Here is a 24307-nt window from a genome sequence, read left to right on the forward strand (position 1 = left end):
GAATCCATGATTTGATCATCTTTATGAACGTGAGTCTGTCTACATTCTCAGTGGACAGCCGCGTGCGCTTATCTGTCAGCACACCACCAGCAGCGCTGAACACACGTTCAGAGAGAACGCTGGCTGCATGGCATGACAAGATCTCCAAGGCGTGAGTGGCGAGCTCCGGCGATTTTTCAAGATTGGAATACCAAAATGAGCAAGGGTCCAGTGACACAGTCATGGCTTCGATGTTCACTTGGAGATTCTCCTGTACCATCCTCTCTAGGCATTGACTATGTGTCAGACTTCTTGTCTCCTGTGGCCTTGCAAAGGATGGTCTAAAAAAGTGGTGAAACGATTCCACAAAATTGCTGTTACCAGCAGATACTGTGTTACTGTTACTGTTTGAGTGATGAAGACTCGACAGTCCCACCGTTGGCAAGTTAGAACTGTGAGATTCACTACGTGCACCACTGGTGTTTTGTGGAAAAGCACATGTAAGATTCTGCAACAGATACTCCTGCATTCGTCAATACCTTTTTATGGCAGGAATTATTTCGGCAAATATACTTTTGTACCGGGGATCTAAGAGTGTGGCAACCCAGTAGTCGGGATTACTTCGAATTCTGACAATCCGGGGGTCATGTTGCAGGTAGTGCAGCAAGAAGGCACTCATGTGTCTTGCGCATCCAGAAGGACCAAGTCCTTGTTGTGTTGGTAGCGAGGTAAGAATCATGCTTCCTTCCTCTGCCCTCTCCCTCCAACCTCGCACAACAGAAATGTGATCAAGGTCTCCCTCATCTGATGAGTCTTCCATGCCCATTGCCAGTTCGTCCTCCACTTCTTCCTCGGCTCCTGCACCTTCCTCAACAGTTTGGCTGCTACCATGCGCCCTGGTTAATCCCTCTCCCCCACCCTCCCATGCCTGCCGCCTTGGTGCTGCCAACCGTCTGGACCTTGGAGATGTTATCCCTTCCGCATACGACTCCTCCTCTACTTCCTCCACCTCCTCTTGTCCCACCACCTGACTCCGAATTCTGTTTAACATGTGCTCCAGCATGTAAATCACCGTAATAGTCATGCTGATAATGGCATCGTCAGCACTAAACATCTTCGTCGCCATTTCAAGACTGTGCAGAAGGGTGCATAGGTCCCTGATCTGAGACCACTCCTCCAGCGTGATTTGCCCCACCTCTGGATCTCGTTGGCCCAGGCTATACGTCAGAACGTATTGCACCAGGGCTTGTCGGTGCTGCCACAGTCGCTGCAACATGTGCAGAGTTGAATTCCACCGTGTCGGCACATCGCATTTCAGCCGGTGAACTGGCAGGCCCAACGACTTCTGTAGAGATGTAAGTCGTTGAACTGCGGGATGCGAACGGCGGAAGTGAGCACACAGCGACCGTGCACTCTGCAGAAGGCCATCTAGTTCGGGATAATGGGCTAAAAATTGCTGGACAACCAGGTTCAACACGTGAGCCATACAAGGCACGTGTGTGACATTGCCCCTGCGAAGGGCCGCACCCAGGTTTGCAGCATTGTCGCACATGGCCTTCCCTGGTTGCAGGTCCAGTGGAGACAACCTTTCATGAAACTGGGTCTCCAGAGCTGACCAAAACTCCTCAGCTGTGTGACTCACATTTCCCAGACATTTCAAAGTAAACACTGATGCGTTGAGCCCAGCTGCCAGCATAGTAAGGAGGTGTGCAGGATTCCTTCTGCGCAGTTAGAAAGCAGGTGGCATTACCAGACAGGCTTTGGGTGCAGGTGGAGGACCGAGAGGAGGTTGAGGAGGCAGAAGCAGTGGAGGAAGTTCGAGATAAAGAGGATTAACACACAACTCGTGGGGACGGTAAGACTTGGACAGCAGCCCCTTGTCCTGCTGTCACCATAGTTACCCAGTGCCCAGTCAGCGACATGTAACGCCCCTGTCCATGCCTTCTCGTCCAAGTGTCTGTGGTGAAGTGCACCCTGTCACACACAGAGTTTCTCAAAGAAGCGGTGATGTTGTGTGCGACATGCTAGTGGAGTGCAGGCACACCTTTCTTTGAGAAGTAGTGCCGACTGGGCATCTGGTACTGGGGCACTGTGACGGACATAAGGTCTTGAAAATCCTCTGTGTCCTCCAGGTGGAAAGGCAGCATTTCTGTAGCCAACAGCTTGCAGATGGTGAAATTCAACCTCTTAGCTTTCTCATGGCTAGGAGGAAATGGTCTTTTACTTTTCCACATCTGAGGGACCGAGGGCTGGCTGTTGTGCTTAGACGGTGTTGAGTAGGGTGTCCCCGGCAACTGCCGATCTGTGAGGAAGATGCAGGCGGACATGTTAGGTTGCCTTGATCCAAAGGTGGTGCTCTCGATGTCGGAGAGCGCTCAACACTAGCAGGTGTTTCCACTTCCCAATGAACTGACGACCTGCCAATCACACTGGCTGTTGCGGGTAAAGAGGTGGCAGGTCTGCGTCCAAAAACATGTGTGACTGCTGTCCCCCCAGTCACAGAGGATGAAGAGGCTGCGGATGCACAAGATGGGGCAGACGGTGGTTGGCCCAGCCGGCTAGGCCGCATTGTAGCACAGTGAGCTTCCCACTGCAACTTATGCTTCATATCCATGTGACGGTACATGCATGAAGTACTCAAACTATGGATTTTTTGGCCTCTACTTAGCTTTTGCTGACAAATATTACAGATAACACGAGTTGGGTCATCCTTATCGATCTGAATAAATGCCCAGGCTATGCAAGGCTTAGAGCCCATGTGACCTGAAGAGCCACTACGACTTGTGGTCAGAGGCAGAGTTGTGGTTGAGGATGCAGTTGTTGACGTGCTTCCAGTACTCCGTCTCTGTTCAGGAAGGCGCAACCTAACCTCGTCGTCAATAGCATCTGTGATGCCCCGCTGCGCTTGGTATCACAGATCCTACAAGAGTGCATTGATGGAATCCTCCACATGAGGCCCCCATAAACATTTGTAGAGCCCCGAGGGCTCGGCCGCTACAGGGGTATTGCACCTCTGCCAGAGGTGTGGTATTCCACTCCCGGGTAAGGATGGAGTGTGGACCAGGGCTCAGTTAGCTGCATGCAGCACACACACCCCATTTCCGAGGGACAGCTCAACGGTGCTCCCACTAGACATAAGTGCAGGCACGACCGACCATGTCCCTGCTGGAGTGGGGAGGGAGGGGTGGAACACCCAGTGCTGTAGGGGCAGATAGTAGGCGGTTCCTGAGTGTAGGAAGGAGCCCATTGGTTGCTGGTCACCTGGGCTCATGGCTAGAGGGAGGTATAAAAGGTGGGCACCATCTTAGTTCTGGGTCAGTTCAGCCAGAGGAGAAGACAGGGAGTAGAGGCTCTGTAGGAGCTCTACTCCAGGAGGGCCTAGTGAGAGGCCGAGGAGGAGGTGAAGGGGAGCTGAGATTCTGGCTCATCTCAGCTCCAAGAGAAAGGAACAGAAAGGAACAGAACAGGAACTGCAAAGAAGGAGAGACAGAGAAACAGAAGGGCTCAGGAACAAGAAGGTGGAAGGGACCCTAAGAACCCACGAGAATCCAGGGTGCAGGGTCAGGCAGATTAAGGGTACCGGATCCCAAGTTGGTGGAGGAGAAACAACCCTCAGCCAAAGACCGGTCGTCGTGATCATCTATTGGTGCGACACCTCATCAAACCTGCTAGGAAGGCACCATATAGGACAGCGGAGGACGGGGCCCACGTTTAACCGCACAAGTCCGCGGCAGCTGGACAAAAGTGGGTCACTGGTGAGGCAGGCCAGAGAAAGGATTAAAGGGGGTCCTGTGCCATGCTCCTGAGCTGCCTGGGAGTTGACCAAGCCCCTCACCTGGTGGACGCAGCACGGCTCGGGCGGTCACTGCTGACAGAAGTGACCCGGAACAAACGAACTGTGAGTAAAGACCCTGGACTGTAACTTGTTGTCTGTGTGCTCCTTCGCGCCTCCAGCACTATCAGCACCGGGACTCGCACTACCATCACTCCCACCATCCACTACACTGCCCTGGGGCTGCACTCTTCCCGTGGGGAGTCACATCACCTCAGCTGCACCCATCATCAGCCCCAGCGGACTGCCTTGCAGTGGCGGTTCCTAATAACCGCAATCCACGGGTGGCGTAGTCGGACATTATCTAAAGTACAGTAGCAGACTACCATTGGTCTGACCACCCTGAGCCGCGGGACCGGGCCGCCACTACTACTCCCAGCATCTCCCTATCGCCCGGATCCGCGTGCCCCACGGCCCAGGGGGCGAGTCAGCTTTGGCGTAGTCGGCAGGATTTCGTGCCCGCTAACCACGGGTACTGCGCGCCTGAAAAGAGACTGTTTCACGGTACTAAAGATGGCGCCCGCCCCAGAAGAACGAGCGCCATAATGTGCGCGCCAAAAGACCACAGGAGGCCGCCTCCCATCGTGGGCCGGGTCCCAGAATGGCGCCAAAGAGTAAGCCCGCCCCCAACAACCATGAGCACTGCTGTGGAAATGTCCGTCAACGTGGGGGGGCTGCCCCTGAGAGTGATTGTCAGCAGAATGCCCCAGGACCACCCCCCATGGGGGCAGATAGGAAAGAAAACTGCGGGGCAGGGAGTGGTCTGGATCAGTCCAGACAGACCGCACCTGGGAATGGACGCCCTGAGCAGCACCAGCCTCCTGGCCCGAAGCCTGCTGCAGGCCGAACCGTTCTGCAGCCTAGCAGAAGTCCTGGCGCAGCTCCCCAGAGATCCGGAGCGTGCGCAAGCTGCACTGGAGGACCTAGAGCGGAGGATGGTCCGGGCGCAGCGGAGTGCACTCACCGAGTGGAGAGAGGAACTGGCCCGGCAGGCCGAGACCCACCAGCGACAGGCTTCAGCCGCACCCCGCGGTTTGCCTGCCTCGGAGGACGGCGCAGGAGGAGAGAGGACCGGAGGCGACGCCGCAGAGGGAGCCACGAGGACTGAGGCAAGTGAAGGGGACGTCACCACCCCAAGCCCAGCACCCGCAAGCCTGCCCCAGCCTCCCGTCGCAGCACCAGAGGCCCCACTCACCGCACCTGTTGCCGCGCCGCCACTGCTCCCGGCTAGGCCTCAAGCGGCGAGCGCCGCGGCCACGCCCCGCCCAGCGCCATGCCCCTTGACCCCGGGTGCCGTAAAGCAGGAAGCATCATCGGCCCGGTCGCAAGGCCTGGATCATAGAATCATAGAATGTAGAGTTGGAAGGGACCTCCTGGGTCATCTGGTCCAACCCCCTGCTCAAAGCAGGATTCACTAAATCATCTCAAACAGATGTCTGTCCAGCCTCTGTTTGAAGACGTCCATTGAAGGGGAACTCACCACCTCTCGTGGCAGCCTGTTCCACTCATTGATCATCCTCACTGTCAAAAAGTTTTTTCTAATATCTAATCTGTGTCTCCTCCCATTTAGTTTCATCCCATTGCTTCTAGTCTTTCCTTGTGCAAATGAGAATAAAGATGATCCTTCTACAATGTGACAGCCCTTGACATATTTGTAGACAGCTATTAAGTCTCCTCTCAGTCTTCTTTTTTGCAAGCTAAACATTCCCAAATCCTGCAACCGTTCCTCATAGGACATGGTTTGCAGACCAGTCACCATTCTGGTCGCTCTTCTCTGAACTTGCTCCAGTTTGTCTATGTCTTTTTTAAAATGTGGTGCCCACATTTTATGACCCGGGCGCCATCGCCAAGCCTGCGCCCCTGTCCCGGATGGGACTGCCACCTAGCGCAGCCACAAGACCCCCGGCCTGGTCGCAAGGCCGAGTGCCCCCGGGCGCTGCTCCCAGATCAGGTCCCCCCACTATACCATCGCTGGGCGTGGACCTGTTTGCCCATCACACCGGTCCGGATGGACTGCCGCTGGAGTGGCCGGCTGAAGTGACCGGCAATCATCCATGGAAGGCCCAGCCCCCGCGCGAGCCTCTGATACCGGCTCCTGAACCCGTCGAGGTCACCCTACCCCCACTAGAAGACGTCCAATTTGCGTGGGACTCCACCGGCGAGAACTTGATGGGGTTCTCTCAAGAGACCCGGACAGACGCGGTCCGTCGTCTGGAGGCCTGTCACCAGCAACTGGCGACCTTTGAGCGGGAGCAACGAGAGAGGCGCGTCAGGGAGGAACGGCTCCAAGTCCAGAGTGCTGAACAAAAGCGCAAGGCCCGCCAAGACCCCCAAGCAGCCCGTGGTCCCCGAATCACCGGGACCGTAGTCAAGTTCCACATGGAGAACGGCTGGGGCTTCATCAGGGGCCCAGAAACCGCAGGCGATGGTCTTTGTGACCCGCAGGGACGTGGAGAGTCATCTACCTGAGGGGCATCGTGGCCGTGACCTGTACCCTGGTGATGTGGTCGCCTTTACCCGCCACGTGGGTGCAAAAGGACCATACGCCCTACATGTTCATCGGCTCACCGAGGAGGAGCTACAATACCGCGGCTATGAGGAGAGCCAAGAGGACCCGGACGGGTCTGAAGAACCATATGAGGAGGAAGAAGGAGCATATGGAGGACACCGCTACTAGTAAGTAGCAAAGTACCCGTGTACATAGTTACCCGTCAGGGTATCAGAACTGTTTTTGGGACTGTTCCCGTCTTGAAAGTGTGGTCCCCGTTGGGACAAATATTGAACTGCTACCGGTGTGCCCCTCATCCCCTATCAGGCTGAGGACTGTGAGCAGCCATTCCCTTCCCAAAACTGGCCGAGGACTGAGAGCGGTCAACCCTTTGTATATAGTTGCGCTTCCTAAAGCGCCCCCTACTGGTTTTATACAAAAACCGCAACGTCTACCTCAAGATTTACTGGACTGTTGCACCTTTACCTGGTTGCAAGTTGCACCGCAGCCAAGAATCCAAGAATGTGCTTTACTTAAAAATGTGTTACATGAGAAAGTTTTATATGCTGCTAGAAAATGTTTTACATAATTTTGAGACCGTTTTATATGATAAGTGACAAAAGAGTTCCAGAGGCATTAGCAAAGTGTTTTGTGGTAGTGGCAAGAGAAGAGGAGTGTTTCCCATAAAGGGAATTGAACCATGTTACCTGTTTTCTGATGTGAAAAGTTATTGAAAAAGTTTTTGCATGTCCTGTAATTATCTGTTTTTGCTCTTTTCCAGCCCGAGGACGTGCTGTGGTTTACCGGGGGGGAATGTAGCGCCCCGAGGGCTCGGCCGCTACAGGGGTATTGCACCTCTGCCAGAGGTGTGGTATTCCACTCCCGGGTAAGGATGGAGTGTGGACCAGGGCTCAGTTAGCTGCATGCAGCACACACACCCCATTTCCGAGGGACAGCTCAACGGTGCTCCCACTAGACATAAGTGCAGGCACGACCGACCATGTCCCTGCTGGAGTGGGGAGGGAGGGGTGGAACACCCAGTACTGTAGGGGCAGATAGGGGGCGGTTCCTGAGTGTAGGAAGGAGCCCATTGGTTGCTGGTCACCTGGGCTCATGGCTAGAGGGAGGTATAAAAGGTGGGCACCATCTTAGTTCTGGGTCAGTTCAGCCAGAGGAGAAGACAGGGAGTAGAGGCTCTGTAGGAGCTCTACTCCAGGAGGGCCTAGTGAGAGGCCGAGGAGGAGGTGAAGGGGAGCTGAGATTCTGGCTCATCTCAGCTCCAAGAGAAAGGAACAGAAAGGAACAGAACAGGAACTGCAAAGAAGGAGAGACAGAGAAACAGAAGGGCTCAGGAACAAGAAGGTGGAAGGGACCCTAAGAACCCACGAGAATCCAGGGTGCAGGGTCAGGCAGATTAAGGGTACCGGATCCCAAGTTGGTGGAGGAGAAACAACCCTCAGCCAAAGACCGGTCGTCGTGATCATCTATTGGTGCGACACCTCATCAAACCTGCTAGGAAGGCACCATATAGGACAGCGGAGGACGGGGCCCACGTTTAACCGCACAAGTCCGCGGCAGCTGGACAAAAGTGGGTCACTGGTAAGGCAGGCCAGAGAAAGGATTAAAGGGGGTCCTGTGCCATGCTCCTGAGCTGCCTGGGAGTTGACCGAGCCCCTCACCTGGTGGACGCAGCACGGCTCGGGCGGTCACTGCTGACAGAAGTGACCCGGAACAAACGAACTGTGAGTAAAGACCCTGGACTTTAACTTGTTGTCTGTGTGCTCCTTCGCGCCTCCAGCACTATCAGCACCGGGACTCGCACTACCATCACTCCCACCATCCACTACACTGCCCTGGGGCTGCACTCTTCCCGTGGGGAGTCACATCACCTCAGCTGCACCCATCATCAGCCCCAGCGGACTGCCTTGCAGCGGCGGTTCCTAATAACCGCAATCCACGGGTGGCGTAGTCGGACATTATCTAAAGTACAGTAGCAGACTACCATTGGTCTGACCACCCTGAGCCGCGGGACCGGGCCGCCACTACTACTCCCAGCATCTCCCTATCGCCCGGATCCGCGTGCCCCACGGCCCAGGGGGCGAGTCACATTCACACATCTCCACCTTCCACCTCAGTCCAGCAGAGGGAGCCCGTTAGGGATATAAATAGGGAAGGTGGAGCTAGGCAGTTCAGTTCCTCTGAAGAGTTCCTGCAGTAGAGAAGCCTAAGAGAGGTCAGTCTGCAGTGGAGCTCAGTCTAGTCTAGAGAACGCAGTTAATAGTTCAGCAGTGGAGCACGAAGCTCCTGCTTGCTAGATTCAGCGAGCCCAGATAGAGCTTAAGGTGTGCCGGTGCCGTAAGATCAATGAAGCGCGGCAAGCTGCCGTTAGTGTGTATAGCCTAGTGAGGGCCCGAGTAGGCCGAAGGCGAGTGGCGAGTTAGTACATAAGGGGCAGAGGAGCTTAACCAGCTCACCCCGAAGCATTTACCGGACACAGGATCCGAGCTTACCGGTATCTCTATGACCCAGTAAGGCATAACCGGAATCCCTGGAGAACTACAAGTCCCAGGATCGCTAAGGTGCTGATATGTAACAGAGCCAGGAGACGCTTAGGCCCCGCATACTGGGAGCGTGAACTCCAAGAGAAGGCCCTACCACAAGGTCAGCCAGCGCAGGACAGAGACAAAGTTAGGCCTAGCTCCAGGCAGGTCAGAAACTTACTGCGCAGAGGCAAGAAACAGGAGGCCCTACACCCGCTCATTGGGGAGGATCCTGATATGCACCCTTCACCCTACAGTGCTCCGGGATGTGCCTGAATTTCCACCAGTAAAAGGTACTGAAGTGACTACCGTGTCCGTTCCCGTTCTTGCTCTGATCCAGCTGGGTCTCGCCTGTCCTGCATTCCCCCTGCATACGCTGCCCTGAGACCTAGCTCCACCTGTGGGGAGCTATACCATCGAGCTGCCTTATCACCGGCCTCAGTGGACTGCTGCAGCGCTGGTGCTTGTCACCAGATACCACAGGTGGCGTCATGAACTCTTATAAAATTAACAATTATCCACCCTTTTAAAGAGAGACCCCAGGGTACGGGCCAGGGAGCCGACCACCGCGACATCCCCAAGGCCAGGCAAATGTCCGGGTACCGAGTCATCCCCATCCCCAGGGCTAGTCACATCCTCCTCCACCTCCTCTGCTGACCTCATCGACTGTCTGACTGTGGGTTGACAGTAAGTGGGATCTCCAACCTCGTCATCATCACCCTGTGTGTTATCACACCCGTCGCCCTCAGAGCCAACCTCTTCCTGCCCTGACCGAAAAGTCAAGTTGTCGCTCCAATCAGGTATTTGAGTCTCATCATCGTCTTCATCATTGTCTCCACCAACAGGAGTTACAGTTTGGGAACAAGGGTCTACATTATGCTCAGAACCTTCTTCATCTGGTCCTGGATCCAATATATAAAGATTCTGGGCATCGGATCAGATCATTTCCTCATCTGGATTAACAGAAGCTCTGGAGCAGACCTCCGTTTCCCAGGCTATAGTATGAGTAAACAGCTGGGCAGACTCAGCCATCTGTGTTATCCCATACTCAGACGGGCAGCTGGAGACTTGGGAGCTGTGAGGAAGCAAGTGCGATTGGGGTGACACCTCTGAGGACTGGAGTATTTGTGATGTTGAAATTGAGGTGATGGAGAGCCCACTTGAAGGAGCACTTGATATCCGTTGAAGCACCTGCTGTTTTTGTGCCTCATCTAGAATTTGTAGCGATGGGCGTGTCCGTAAGAATGGGATCGTATCACATTGTCCACGAAAAGAAGTCGACATCTTAGTTTGGCTGGAAGATGGTCTTTCTTCTGCAGATGTTACTCCCCCCCCACCGTGGGGGGCCTCGACCCACCGGCGGACAGGCACCAGTATTGGGATAGGGGGGCTGGCCGTCAGGGTCCACCGCGGCTCTGGCACAAACCCGGCGACACGGAGGTGGCACAGGCAGGAACGGACTGGCCGTGTCGGCTTCTCACTTTTTGGATTTTAGAAGGGCATGACATGCCTATATCTGTGTCTCCCCCTCCTTTTACTCCTCCACCTCTTTTCTTTTCACATGACTATATGTACTTGTCACTTTTCCATGTGTTAGTTGTGTCTTCTGAGCAGTTTGTCAGCTTTTGGACACCTTTGAAGGTGTTTTCTATGTGTTTCTATGTGTTTTTGTTTGCCTGCCATTGGTTTCAACGGTGTTCGAAGGTGTTCGACGAACAGTTCGACGAACACACGGGTGTTCGACGAACCGAACCGAACTCGAACACTACGGGGGTGGCTCAACACTAGTGTACAGCATGAGTGGATGTATAAAAAAATGTAAATCTATGGCATTATCCACACATACAGCATATATTCAATGATCATATTAGGACTATTATATTATACTTCTTTTACTAGAAAAACTTTTCTTATGAGAGAAAACACAACACAAAAAAAAAATAATTAAAAAATAAAAAGAATAATCATATTACATTAATCTAATCATATTGTGAGTTCTATATCTTTAATTGCTGTGGGAACTTTTTAGATAAGTTAGTTTTTTCTATTGGGATTGAACTCGTGTAGTCCACACTCCAGGGTCTATTGTGTTTCTCTCATTGGTATTTACTTCTATGCTGTGGATGTCCTCATGATGCTGGCTTCACTAGTCAGGGGTTTATGGGCAAACCCAAGAATATATCATAAAAAATATCTAGCCTGGGTTACCATATATTCCATTCTTTCTATATATTTCTATTGGTCAGCATCGCTGTCCTGATCTAATTCGATGTTCTATATGTTCTCCAGTCTATCATTGAGGCCGTCCGGATGTAGAGAGCGCAATCTGTACATCCAGAAAGCCTCTTTCTTGTTCAGTAGATGGATTCTGTTTGATATATTCTGCGGAATTTCTTCGACAGGAGTCAAACTTATCTCAAAGCTCTTATTATGATTTAGTAAGAGATGTCTCGATAGGCTATGTGATAGTAGCCCAATTTTTGCATTATGTCGGTGTGCGTTTAAACGTGATCTGACCATCTGTGTCGTCCGGCCACCATATTGCATTCCGCAACTACATGTAATTACATATATAACATAGCTGCTAGTGCAAGTCAGGTGATGTTTTATGGGAAAGGTTTCTCCTGTACTATTGGAGGTGATAGATTGATGGCCATGGGTTATTGTTTGGCAGCATTGGCACTTTTTCTGGTTGCATTTAAAAGTGCCATTGAGTGTATTGGTTGTCTTTTTTATTATAGGATTAGTAGTTTTAGATTGGAGAGACGTTTGTTTTTTTCCAGAGCTTTTCACTACAGATTTTTTCAAGCGACTAGGTGCTATAATGTTTCTGAGTGTTTTACCCCTTCTAAAGGTGATGCCTGGTCTCTCTGGTAGTACATCCCGTAGAAGGGGATCTTGTCTCAGTATGTACCAGTATTTTTGTAATATTTCTCTAATTTTTTGGTTACCTTTATTACAAAGGTGAGTGTAACTTTTTTTTTTTTGTTTTTTTTTGTGTACAGTGTGAAAGGGATGAGGGGGCCACACATAAAAGGATTGTGGGGTGAGGGGACCATGTATATATCAGGATTGGGGGGTGAGGGGTACCACGCATACCAGGATTGGGGGGTGAGGGGTACCACGCATACCAGGATTGGGGGGTGAGGGGTACCACGCATACCAGGATTGGGGGGTGAGGGGTACCACGCATACCAGGATTGGGGGGGGTGAGGGGTAACACGCATACCAGGATTGGGGGGTGAGGGGACCATGCATACCAGGATTGAGGGTGAGGGGTGCCACCCATACCGGGATTGAGGGGTGCCATGCATACCGGGATTGGGGATGAGGGGTGCCACGCATACCGGGATTGGGGATGAGGGTTGCCACGCATACAAGGATTGGGGATGAGGGGTGCCACGCATGCCGGTATTGGGGGTGAGGGGTGCCACGCATGCCGGGATTGGGGATGAGGGGTGCCACGCATACCGGGATTGGGGATGAGGGGTGCCACGCATACCGGGATTGGGGATGAGGGATGGAATGCCATGCATACCGGGATGAGGGATGGGGTACCATGCATACCAGGATGAGGGATACCATACACACCAGGATAGTGATGATGGGTGCCATACATACCAGGATAGGGATGAGGGGTGCCACACATACCGGGATGAGGGGTGCCAAGCATAACGGGATTGGGGGTGAGGGGTGCCACGCATACCGGGATTGGGGGTGAGGGGTGCCACGCATACCGGGATTGGGGGTGAGGAGTGTCACGCATACCGGGATTGGGGGTGAGGAGTGCCACGCATACCGGGATTGGGGGTGAGGGGTACCACGCATAACAGGATTGGGGGGTTAGGGGTAACACGCATACCAGGATTGGGGGGTTAGGGGTAACACGCATACCAGGATTGGGGGGTTAGGGGTAACACGCATACCAGGATTGATGGTGAGGGGTGCCAAGCATACCGGGATTGGGGGTGAGGAGTGCCACGCATACCGGGATTGGGGGTGAGGGGTGCCACGCATGCCGGGATTGGGGGTGAGGGGTACCACACATACCGGGATTGGGGATGAGGGGTGCCACGCATACCGGGATTGGGGATGAGGGATGGAGTGCCATGCATACCGGGATGAGGGATGGGGCACCATGCATACCAGGATGAGGGATACCATACACACCAGGATAGTGATGAGGGGTGCCAAACATACCAGGATAGGGATGAGGGGTGCCATGCATACCGGGATGAGGGGTGCCAAGCTTAATGGGATTGGGGATGAGGGGTGCCACGCATACCGGGACTGGGGGTGAGGAGTGCCACGCATACCGGGACTGGGGGTGAGGGGTGCCACGCATACCGGGACTGGGGGTGAGGGGTGCCAGGCATACCGGGACTGGGGGTGAGGGGTGCCAGGCATACCGGGATTGGGGATGAGGGGTGCCACGCATACCGGGATTGGGGATGAGGGATGGGGTGCCATGCATACCAGGATGAGGGATACCATACACACCGGGATAGGGATGAGGGATGGGGTACCATGCATACCAGGATGAGGGATACCACACACACCAGGATAAGGATGAGGGGTGCCACGCATACCGGGATTGGGGGTGAGGGTGCCACGCATACCGGGATTGGGGGTGAGGGGTGCCACGCATACCGGGATGAGGGGTGCCATGCATACCGGGATTGGGGGTGAGGGGTGCCACGCATACCGGGATTGGGAGTGAGGGATAGGGTGCCAGGCATACCAGGATGAGGGATATCATACACACCAGGATAGGGATGAGGGGTGCCACACATACCAGGATTGGGGGTGAGGGGTGCCACGCATACCAGGATTGGGGGTGAGGGGTGCCATGCATACCAGGATTGGGGGTGAGGGGTGCCACGCATACCGGGATTGGATGGTGGGTACAGGATGGGGGCAGCACATACCAGCATGGGAGACGATATACCAATAAAAATGCTCACCACCCGGGCGTAGAACGGGTTCAATAGCTAGTATGTATATATATATATATACACACACACACACAGAGTTGAAATCAGAAGTTTCCATACACTGTATAAATAGACACATCTGCATGTTTTTCTCAATATCTGACATGAAATCAGAATAAATCTTTCCCGTTTTAGGTCAATTAGGATTACCATAATTTTTAATATTTGCTAAATGCCAGAATAATGAGAGAATGTTTTAAGGCATCATTTTTATTAGTTACTGCAAAGTCTGTAACATCTGTCCCTGCTGAAAAGACACTATGATTATCATCTTTATATATAAGTACAAAGTCAATAGGCTATAACATAATTGTGTGACAGGAGCCATGCAGTAATCATCAGTAACTGTAATAGGAGTTTTTAACCCCCTCGGTGGAGAACTTCAGTGGCCCCATATGGTGCCCCACAGCGTAATGGACCTATATGGTGAGCCACAGCGTAATGGCCCCATATGGTGAGCCACAGCGTAATGGCCACATATGGTGAGCCAAAGGCGTAATGGCCACATATGGTGAGCCAAAGGCGTAATGGCCGCATATGGTGAGCCAAAGGCGTAATGGCCCCATATAGTGCTCTACAGCGTAATGGTCCCATATATGCCCCACAGTATATGCCCTCCCCATACTTGTATATGGCCACATCTTCGTATATGGTATATGGTCCCCATCCTGGTTAGGTGTATATGCCCCTCCATCCATCCATTCTGGGTAGGTATATATGCCCTTCCATCCATCCATCCTGGGTAGGTGTATATGCCCCTCCATCCATCCATCCATGCTGGGTAGGTTTATATGCCCACCCATCCAGGCTAGATGTATATGCCCCTCCATCGATCCATCCATTCTGGGTAGGCGTAGATGCCCCTCCATCCATCCATCCTGGGCAGGTGTAGATGCCCCTCCATTCATCCATCCTAGGTAGGTGTAGATGCCTCTCCATCCATTCTGGGTAGGTGTATATGCCCCTCCATTCATCCTGGGTAACTGTTAATGCCCCTCCATCCATCCAGGGCAGAAGTATATGCCCCTCCATCTATCCTGGGTAGGTGTATATGCCCCTCCATTCATCCTGGATAGGTGTATGTGCCCCGTCATCCATCATGGGTAGGTGTATATGCCCCTCCATCCATCCATCCTGGGTAGGAGTATCTGCCCCTCCATCTTTCCTGGGTAGGTGTGTATGCCCCTCCATCCATCCATCCTGGGTAGGTGTATATGCCCCTCCATCCATCCTGGGTAGGTGTATATGCCCCTCCATCCATCCATGCATGCTGGGTAGGTTTATATGCCCCCCAATCCATCCATCCTGGGTAGATGTATAAGCCCCTCCATCGATCCATCCATTCTAGGTAGGCGTAGATGCCCCTCCATCCATCCTGGGCAGGTGTAGATGCCCCTCCATCCATCCTGGGTAGGTGTAGATGCCTCTCCATCCATTGTGGGTAGGTGTATATGCCCCTCCATTTATCCTGGGTAGGTGTTGATGCCCCTCCATCCATGCCGGGCAGAAGTATATGCCCCTCCATCCATCCATCCTGGGTAGGTGTATATGCCCCTCCATTCATCCTGGGTAGGTGTATGTGCCCCGCCATCCATCCTGGGTAGGTGTATATGCCCCTCCATCCATCCATCCTGGGTAGGAGTATCTGCCCCTCCATCTTTCCTGGGTAGGTGTGTATGCACCTCCATCCATCCATCCTGGGTAGGTGTAAATGCCCCTCCATCCATCCATGCTGGGTAGGTTTATATGCCCCCCCATCCATCCATCCTGGGTAGATGTATATGCCCCTCCATCGATCCATCCATTCTGAGTAGGCGTAGATGCCCCTCCATCCATCCATCCTGGGCAGGTGTAGATGCCCCTCCATCAATCCTGGGTAGGTGTATATGCCCCTCCATCCATCCATCCTGGGTAAATGTATATGCCCCTTCATCCATCCATCCTGGCTAGGTGTAAATGCCCATCCATCCATCCTGGGTAGTTGTAAATGCCCCTCCATCCATCCATCCTGGGTAGGTGTAAATGCCCCTCCATCCATCCATCCTGGGTAGGTGTAAATGCCCCTCCATCCATCCATCCTGGGTAGGTGTAAATGCCCCTCCATCCATCCATCCTGGGTAGGTGTAAATGCCCCTCCATCCATCCATCCTGGGTAGATGTATATGCCCCTCCATCCATCCATCCTGGGTAGATGTATATGCCCCTACATCCATCCATCCATTCTGAGTAGGCGTAGATGCCTCTCCATCCATCCATCCTGGGCAGGTGTAGATGCCCCTCCATCAATCCTGGGTAGGTGTACAGTACAGACCAAAAGTTTGGACACACCTTCTCATTTAAAGATTTTTCTGTATTTTCATGACTATGAAAATTGTACATTCATACTGAAGGCATCAAAACTATGAATTAACACATGTGGAATTATATACTTTACAAAAAAGTGTGAAACAACTGAAAATATGTCTTATATTCTAGGTTCTTCAAAGTAGCCACCTTTTGCTTTGATGACTGCTTTGCACACTCTTGGCATTCTATTGATGAGCTTCAAGAGGTAGTCACCGGAAATGGTCTTCCAACAATCTTGAAGGAGTTCCCAGAGATGCTTAGCACTTGTTGGCCCTTTTGCCTTCACTCTGCGGTCCAGCTCACCCCAAACAATCTGGATTGGGTTCAGGTCTGATGACTGTGGAGGCCAGGTCATCTGGCGTAGCACCCCATCACTCTCCTTCTTGGTCAAATAGCCCTAACACAGCCTGTTGTCCTGTTGAAAAATAAATGATGGTCCAACTAAACGCAAACCGGATGGAATAGCATGCCACTGCCAGATGCTGTGGTAGCCATGCTGGTTCAGTATGCCTTCAATTTTGAATAAATGCCCAACAGTCTCACCAGCAAAGCACCCCCACACCATCACACCTCCTCTTCCATGCTTCACGGTGGGAACCAGGCATGTAGAGTCCATCCGTTCACCTTTTCTGCGACGCACAAAGACACGGTGGTTGGAACCAAAGATCTCAAATTTGGACTCATCAGACCAAAGCACAGATTTCCACTGGTCTAATGTCCATTCCTTGTGTTCTTTAGCCCAAACAAGTCTCTTCTGCTTGTTTCCTGTCCTTAGCAGTGGTTTCCTAGCAGCTATTTTACCATGAAGGCCTGCTGCACAAAGTATCCTTTTAACAGTTGTTGAAGAGATGTGTCTGCTGCTAGAACTCTGTGTGGCATTGACCTGGTCTCTAATCTGAGCTGCTGTTAAACTGCGATTTCTGAGGCTGGTGACTGGGATAAACTTATCCTCAGAAGCAGAGGTGACTCTTGGTCTTCCTTTCCTTGGGCGGTCCTCATGTGAGCCAGTTTCTTTGTAGCGCTTGATGGTTTTTGCAACTGCACTTGGGGACACTTTCAAAGTTTGCCCAATTTTTTGGACTGACTGACCTTCAGTTCTTAAAGTAATGATGGCCACTCGTTTTTCTTTACATAGCTGCTTTTTTCTTGCCATAATACAAATTCTAACAGTCTATTCAGTAGGACTGTCAGCTGTGTATCCACCTGACTTCTGCACAACACAACTGATGGTCCCAACCCCATTTATAAGGCAGGAAATCCCACTTATTAAACCTGACAGGGCACACCTGTGAAGTGAAGACCATTTCTGGTGACTACCTCTTGAAGTTCATCAAGAGAATGCCAAGAGTGTGCAAAGCAGTCATCAAAGCAAAAGGTGGCTACTTTGAAGAACCTAGAATATAAGACATATTTTCAGTTGTTTCACACTTTTTTGTAAAGTATATAATTCCACATGTGTTAATTCATAGTTTTGATGCCTTCAGTGTGAATGTACAATTTTCATAGTCATGAAAATACAGAAAAATCTTTAAATGAGAAGGTGTGTCCAAACTTTTGGTCTATACTGTATATGCCCCTCCATCCATCCATCCTGGCTAGGTGTAAATGCCCCTCCATCCATCCATCCCTCCTGGGTAGGTGTAAATGCCCCTCCATCCATCTATCCATCCTGGGTAGGTGTAAATGCCCCTCCATCCTTCCATCCATGGTAGGTGTAAATGCCCCTCCATCCATCCATCCTGGGTAGGTGTAAATGCCCCTCCTTCCATCCATCCTGGGTAGGTGTAAATGCCCCTCCATCCATCCATCCTGGATAGGTGTATATGCCCCTCCATCCATCCTGGGTAGGAGTATCTGCCCCTCCATCTTTCCTGGGTAAGTGTATATGCCCCTCCATCCATCCTGGGTAGGTGTAAATGCCCATCCATCCATCCTGGGTAGGTGTAAATGCCTTTCCATCCATCCATCCATCCTGGGTAGGTGTAAATGCCCCTCCATCCATCCATCCTGGGTAGGTGTATATACCCTTCCATCCATCCATCCTGGGTAGGTGTATATGCCCCTCCATCCATCCATCCTGGGTAGGTGTATATACCCCTCCATCCATCCATCCTGGGTAAGTGTATATGCCCCTCCATCCATCCCGGTCAGTATATGCCCCCCTCCATCCATCCATCCTGGTGGGTATATCCCCCCCTCCATACTGGTGGGTATATGCCCCCCCTCCATCCATCCTAGTGGGTATGTGCCCCCCCCCTACATCCATCATGGTGGGTATATGCCCCCCCTCCATCCATCCTGGTGGATATATGCCCCCCCTCCATCCTGGTGGGTATATGATTCCTCCTCCATCCTGGTGGGTTTATGACTCCTCCTCCATCCTGGTGGGTTTATGACTCCTCCTCCATCCTGGTGGGTTTATGCCCCCATATATTCAATGCAAAGGAGAAAAAAAAAAAACAATAAACGCTTCTACTCACCTTCCACGTTCCCACGCAGCGCTGTGTCTGTGTTGCCTGAAGATGTCGGCAGTGATAACAGCAGAGAAGCTGAGATCACCGCACGGCGCCGCCGCAGATACTCACTCGGGGCCTCCACTCCCAGGCATTTCCTCCCCGGCAGCTCCTGTCATGGCACGCTCTGACTGAGCAGTGCGTGCGACGACAGGGGGAATGTACAGCTTACACTGCAGGCTCCACAAAGATGGCTGCAATCTCCTCCCACGGCTGCGACCTGAACAGCCAAGGGGGCGTGCCCAGGTCACAGCTAGAGGCAGGAGGAGCGGCCTCTAATGTTAGAGATGGGGTCGGTGACAGACTACTGTCTCTTATGGCCAGGGCTGCTGTAAATGAGGTGTGTAAGAGCACTTTTTACACCCCCCCCCAAATAAAAATGGCAGCCCCCAGTGGCCAATGTCAGCATAAATAACTAAAAAACTAATAAAGTCGGACATTTAATTTTGTATTAAAAATAATTGATTACATAATCAATAATTATTAATACAAAACATAAAATGGTGGCCCCTTCCCTGTAAGAATAGCACATGGCTCTTTTCACGTCTGGTTATTTCTCTAACAGGTAGAATATGCTCCGTTATAGACCGGGGACAGGTTTACAGCTCTATTTTTTGTGGACGATTGATCTGTAAATCAGAACTGAGACCGGTCCGATTTTCATCCGATTTGTAGATAAAGATCATCTATTGAAGTCAATGAGTCTGTCAGAAAAATGGCCAGAACCAACCATGTTGCCTGTACTGCTTGTTTTCCAGGGTCTATAGGCCGGGCAAGCGAGGCTAGGAAACCTTTAGCTTTTTACTTTACATATAAAAAAATATGCCCCACTGAGGAGAAAAACTGCCACACTGACCAAAATCAGATGAAAATGAGAAAAAAAACACTGATTAAAACCTGACATGTGAACGGGGCCTTAGGCCTTAATCAGATGTCAGCAGGGTCGGACTGGGGCGTCTGGGGCCACAGGGGACATTGACTCTAGGGGCCACCTACAGCAATATGCAGATCTCTTTTCTCTGCTCTCCCTGTTATAGTGGAGCAGTGACCGGCGGCTCCTCACATCTACTGTGCACAGACTAGAACAGGGACGGACAATTTCTGGAGTTTGCATGAAAGAGCTTCTGTGGTTAAAACAAGTGATCACAGATTCATGGGCTACACAGGATAGGTGATCACTTATTGATTGGAAGAATGGGGAAGTTTTATCCCTGACAGGACACTTATCCCCATTTTACAATGCAGCGACAGGTGGGACGTATGACCACAGCCTCATTCGTTCTCTTGGGGGCTTCCAAAAAAGGGCTTCTTTGGTGAAAACAAGTTATCACCGATCCATGGGCTCCTCAGGATTGGTGATAACTTAATGATCGTTTGGGTCCGACCATTGGAAACTGCACTGATCAGAATTGGGAAGTTTTATCCCTGACAGGACACTTTTATCCCCATTTTAAAATGCAGCGACAGGTGGGATGTCTGACCGCAGATTCATTCATTCTCTTTGGGGCTTCCAGAAAAAAACAAGAGCAGCGCTCGCAGCCTCTGAGGGAATGAATGGATCAGTGGTCGAGTCGCACATGAGCTCCAGTCTAATGGGGAGAAAAGCTCCACATTCTGCCGATCGGTGCAGGTCCCAGTAGTCAGACCTCCACCAATCAATAAGTTATCACTTATCCTGTGGAGAGATGATGACTTGTTTTCACCGGAGAACCCCTGTAAGTGCATCTCTGACGCTCTGCTCCAAGTATTTCATCTCTAAGGCCACAGCCCCACTATCAGTATTCAGTCAGGATTATTCTCAGGAGTGGGAGCCAAAACCAGGTGAGGAACAATCAGAGAAAGAGAATAATAGAAACAAGTCACCAATTCTGGATTTATCACCCACTCCTGCTTTTGCCTCTCACTACTGAGAAACAATACTGACCAAATACTGATAGTGAAGCCGTGGCCTCATGGAAAAAAATCTTTTCCTAGTTAATCTCAGCGAGAACAAATGACCGCCATACACAACATAATCCACTATAATAACACCAATAATACCACATACAAAAGGGACAAATATCGCCACACCATGACCAGACCACATATTACCACCACATAGTGACCAAATACTACAATACTGATCAGGAATACAAACCACAATACTAACAACACTGTCACTATACATATGAGCTCTGTATATAGTGTCAGTGTACAGGTAATACAGTGATCACCGGTGACATTATACACAGGAGCTCTGTATATAGTGTACAGGTAATACAGTGATCACCGGTGACATTATACACAGGAGCTCTGTATATAGTGTACAGGTAATACAGTGATTACCGATGACATTATACACAGGAGCTCTGTATATAGTGTATAGGTAATACACTGGTCACCAGTGACATACACAGGAGCTCTGAATATACTATATAGTGTAAGTGTACAGTAATACACTGACTCACCAGTGATGTCTCTAGGTGAAGTTCTTCATCTTCGCTTTTCTTCATCTGGCACAGTCCGCCATCACTTCTTCCAGCGAGGAATCATCTCTGCAGAAAATAACACACAGTTATCAATAACTGATCTCTTTTAGAGCACATTCCCACTTTTCCCCAGGCTTCTACACTACACCAGTTGAAGAAATAAAGCGACATAGTGGCGCCCTGCACAGTAACAGGACCCCCCTTTTGTCCCCTCTTATGGAAAACAGTTTCCTAAAAAGTAAATTATATTACAGAAGTAATAATGTCCCTAATTGGACTTTAAAGTAATAATGTTCCCCACTCGCCATCATAAACTAATAAAGTTCCTCAATCTGGCCACTAAACAGTAATAAAGTCCCTTGTCCAGCGAGGCCACCCATCTATCCATCCTGACCCCCCCCCACCCATATATCCATTCTGGTCTCCATGTGTCCAGCCTGCCCCTCCCATATATCCATCCGGGCCTCCATGTGTCCACCCTGTCCCCCCCATATATGCATCCCACCCCACCCCATATATCTATCCAGGTCCCCATGTGTCCAGCTTGCCGCCCTTCACCTCCATGTGTCCATCCAGGTCCCCAACTTGGCCACCTTCACCTCCATGTGTCTCCCCATGCGTCCAGCCAGCCCCCTCTTCAGCCCCGTGCCTCCATCCATAAGTCCCCCCATGCGTCCAGCCAGCCCCCCCTTCAGCCCCGTGCCTCCATCCATGTCCCCACGCGTCCAGCCAGCCCCCCCTTCAGCCCCATGTCTCCATCCATGTCCCCACGCGTCCAGCCAGCCCCCCCTTCAGCCCCATGTCTCCATCCATGTCCCCACGGGTCCAGCCAGCCCCCCCTTCAGCCCCATGTCTCCATCCATGGCCCCACGGGTCCAGCCAGCCCCCCCTTCAGCCCCATGTCTCCATCCATGGCCCCACGGGTCCAGCCAGCCCCCCCTTCAGCCCCATGTCTCCATCCATGGCCCCACGGGTCCAGCCAGCCCCCCCTTCAGCCCCATGTCTCCATCCATGGCCCCATGGGTCCAGCCAGCCCCCCCTTCAGCCCCATGTCTCCATCCATGGCCCCATGGGTCCAGCCAGCCCCCCCTTCAGCCCCATGTCTCCATCCATGGCCCCATGGGTCCAGCCAGCCCCCCCTTCAGCCCCATGTCTCCATCCATGGCCCCATGGGTCCAGCCAGCCCCCCCTTCAGCCCCATGTCTCCATCCATGGCCCCATGGGTCCAGCCAGCCCCCCCTTCAGCCCCATGTCTCCATCCATGGCCCCATGGGTCCAGCCAGCCCCCCCTTCAGCCCCATGTCTCCATCCATGGCCCCATGGGTCCAGCCAGCCCCCCCTTCAGCCCCATGTCTCCATCCATGGCCCCATGGGTCCAGCCAGCCCCCCCTTCAGCCCCATGTCTCCATCCATGGCCCCATGGGTCCAGCCAGCCCCCCCTTCAGCCCCATGTCTCCATCCATGTCCCCATGGGTCCAGCCAGCCCCCCCTTCAGCCCCATGTCTCCATCCATGTCCCCATGGGTCCAGCCAGCCCCCCCTTCAGCCCCATGTCTCCATCCATGTCCCCATGGGTCCAGCCAGCCCCCCCTTCAGCCCCATGTCTCCATCCATGTCCCCATGCGTCCAGCCAGCCCCCCCTTCAGCCCCATGTCTCCATCCATGTCCCCATGGGTCCAGCCAGCCCCCCCTTCAGCCCCATGTCTCCATCCATGTCTCCATGGGTCCAGCCAGCCCCCCCTTCAGCCCCATGTCTCCATCCATGTCCCCATGGGTCCAGCCAGCCCCCCCTTCAGCCCCATGTCTCCATCCATGTCCCCATGGTTCCAGCCAGCCCCCCCTTCAGCCCCATGTCTCCATCCATGTCCCCATGGGTCCAGCCAGCCCCCCCTTCAGCCCCATGTCTCCATCCATGTCCCCATGGGTCCAGCCAGCCCCCCCTTCAGCCCCATGTCTCCATCCATGTCCCCATGGGTCCAGCCAGCCCCCCCTTCAGCCCCATGTCTCCATCCATGTCCCCATGGGTCCAGCCAGCCCCCCCTTCAGCCCCATGTCTGTCCCCATGGGTCCAGCCAGCCCCCCCTTCAGCCCCATGTCCCCATGGGTCCAGCCAGCCCCCCCCTTCAGCCCCATGTTCCCATGGGTCCAGCCAGCCCCCCCTTCAGCCCCATGTCCCCATGGGTCCAGCCAGCCTCCCCTTCAGCCCCATGTCCCCATGGGTCCAGCCAGCCCCCCCTTCAGCCCCATGTCCCCATGGGTCCAGCCAGCCCCCCCTTCAGCCCCATGTCCCCATGGGTCCAGCCAGCCCCCCCTTCAGCCCCATGTCCCCATGGGTCCAGCCAGCCCCCCCTTCAGCCCCATGTCCCCATGGGTCCAGCCAGCCCCCCCTTCAGCCCCATGTCTCCATCCATGTCCCCACGGGTGCAACCAGCCCCCCCTTCAGCCCCATGTCTCCATCCATGTCCCCACGGGTCCAACCAGCCCCCCCTTCAGCCCCATGTCTCCATCCATGTCGCCACGGGTCCAGCCAGCCCCCCCTTCAGCCCCATGTCTCCATCCATGTCCCCATGTGACCAGCCTGCGACCCCTCCATATATGGATGATGACCAATGCTGGGAACACTCACCCAGAAAAATGTGGCTATTGCACTTGACTTGAAGTTGAAGCAGGGAGAGCTGTAGCCGGGGCCGGCAGCCTTGTTTCCAGGGTGATGGTGAGAGAGCAGAGTGCAGGTCACCGCATACTCAGCCCAGGAGCCGGCTTAAAAGGCCAAGAGAGCAGGAGAGAAGAGGGCGGTGCGCGGTGCTGGTGCGGTGTTACATACCCGGACGGGAGCCGGTGTTACAAGGCCAATTCCAAGGGAGCAGGAGCCGGGACTGGAGAGCAGAGCGCGGCGTCGGCGTATCAAAAACCGGCAGGGGAGCAGGGAGAGGAGAGCGTGACGTCAGCGTGTCACCTGACACCACACAACTGCCAGCCACCAGCGGGAAAGCAGAGCGCGGTGCGTGTCACCGCCCACCAAGAACACGTCCTCCTGTCATGTGACTATGCGCGTCACCCGCTGTCACCACTGAATAGTATGAGCGCCGCACGCGACGCTACATTTCCTTCGGCTGCGCTTTTAAAGGGCCCGCACTTTTTAAGAGCC

At 52.8% G+C, this 24307-nt stretch overlaps 1 protein-coding gene across 1 annotated transcript in view; it reads right to left on the minus strand.

The window, feature by feature from the left end:
• Window positions 1-24087, minus strand: part of LOC141217365 (isovaleryl-CoA dehydrogenase, mitochondrial-like) — a 40413-nt gene extending 16326 nt beyond the window's left edge. The window contains exons 1-2 of the mRNA XM_073665791.1: window positions 23786-24087; window positions 21140-21226 (exon numbers count right to left, since the gene is read on the minus strand). Of these exons, the coding sequence (XP_073521892.1) occupies window positions 21140-21184 (45 nt within the window). The 5' untranslated portion in view covers window positions 21185-21226; window positions 23786-24087. The remainder of the gene's footprint in view (window positions 1-21139; window positions 21227-23785) is intronic.
• Between the last annotated feature and the right edge of the window lie 220 nt (window positions 24088-24307).

This window comes from Phyllobates terribilis, unplaced genomic scaffold (assembly GCF_046119375.1).
Source record: "Phyllobates terribilis strain yellow unplaced genomic scaffold, ASM4611937v1 Scaffold_239__1_contigs__length_3013552, whole genome shotgun sequence".
NCBI classification, from domain to species: Eukaryota; Metazoa; Chordata; class Amphibia; order Anura; family Dendrobatidae; genus Phyllobates; species Phyllobates terribilis.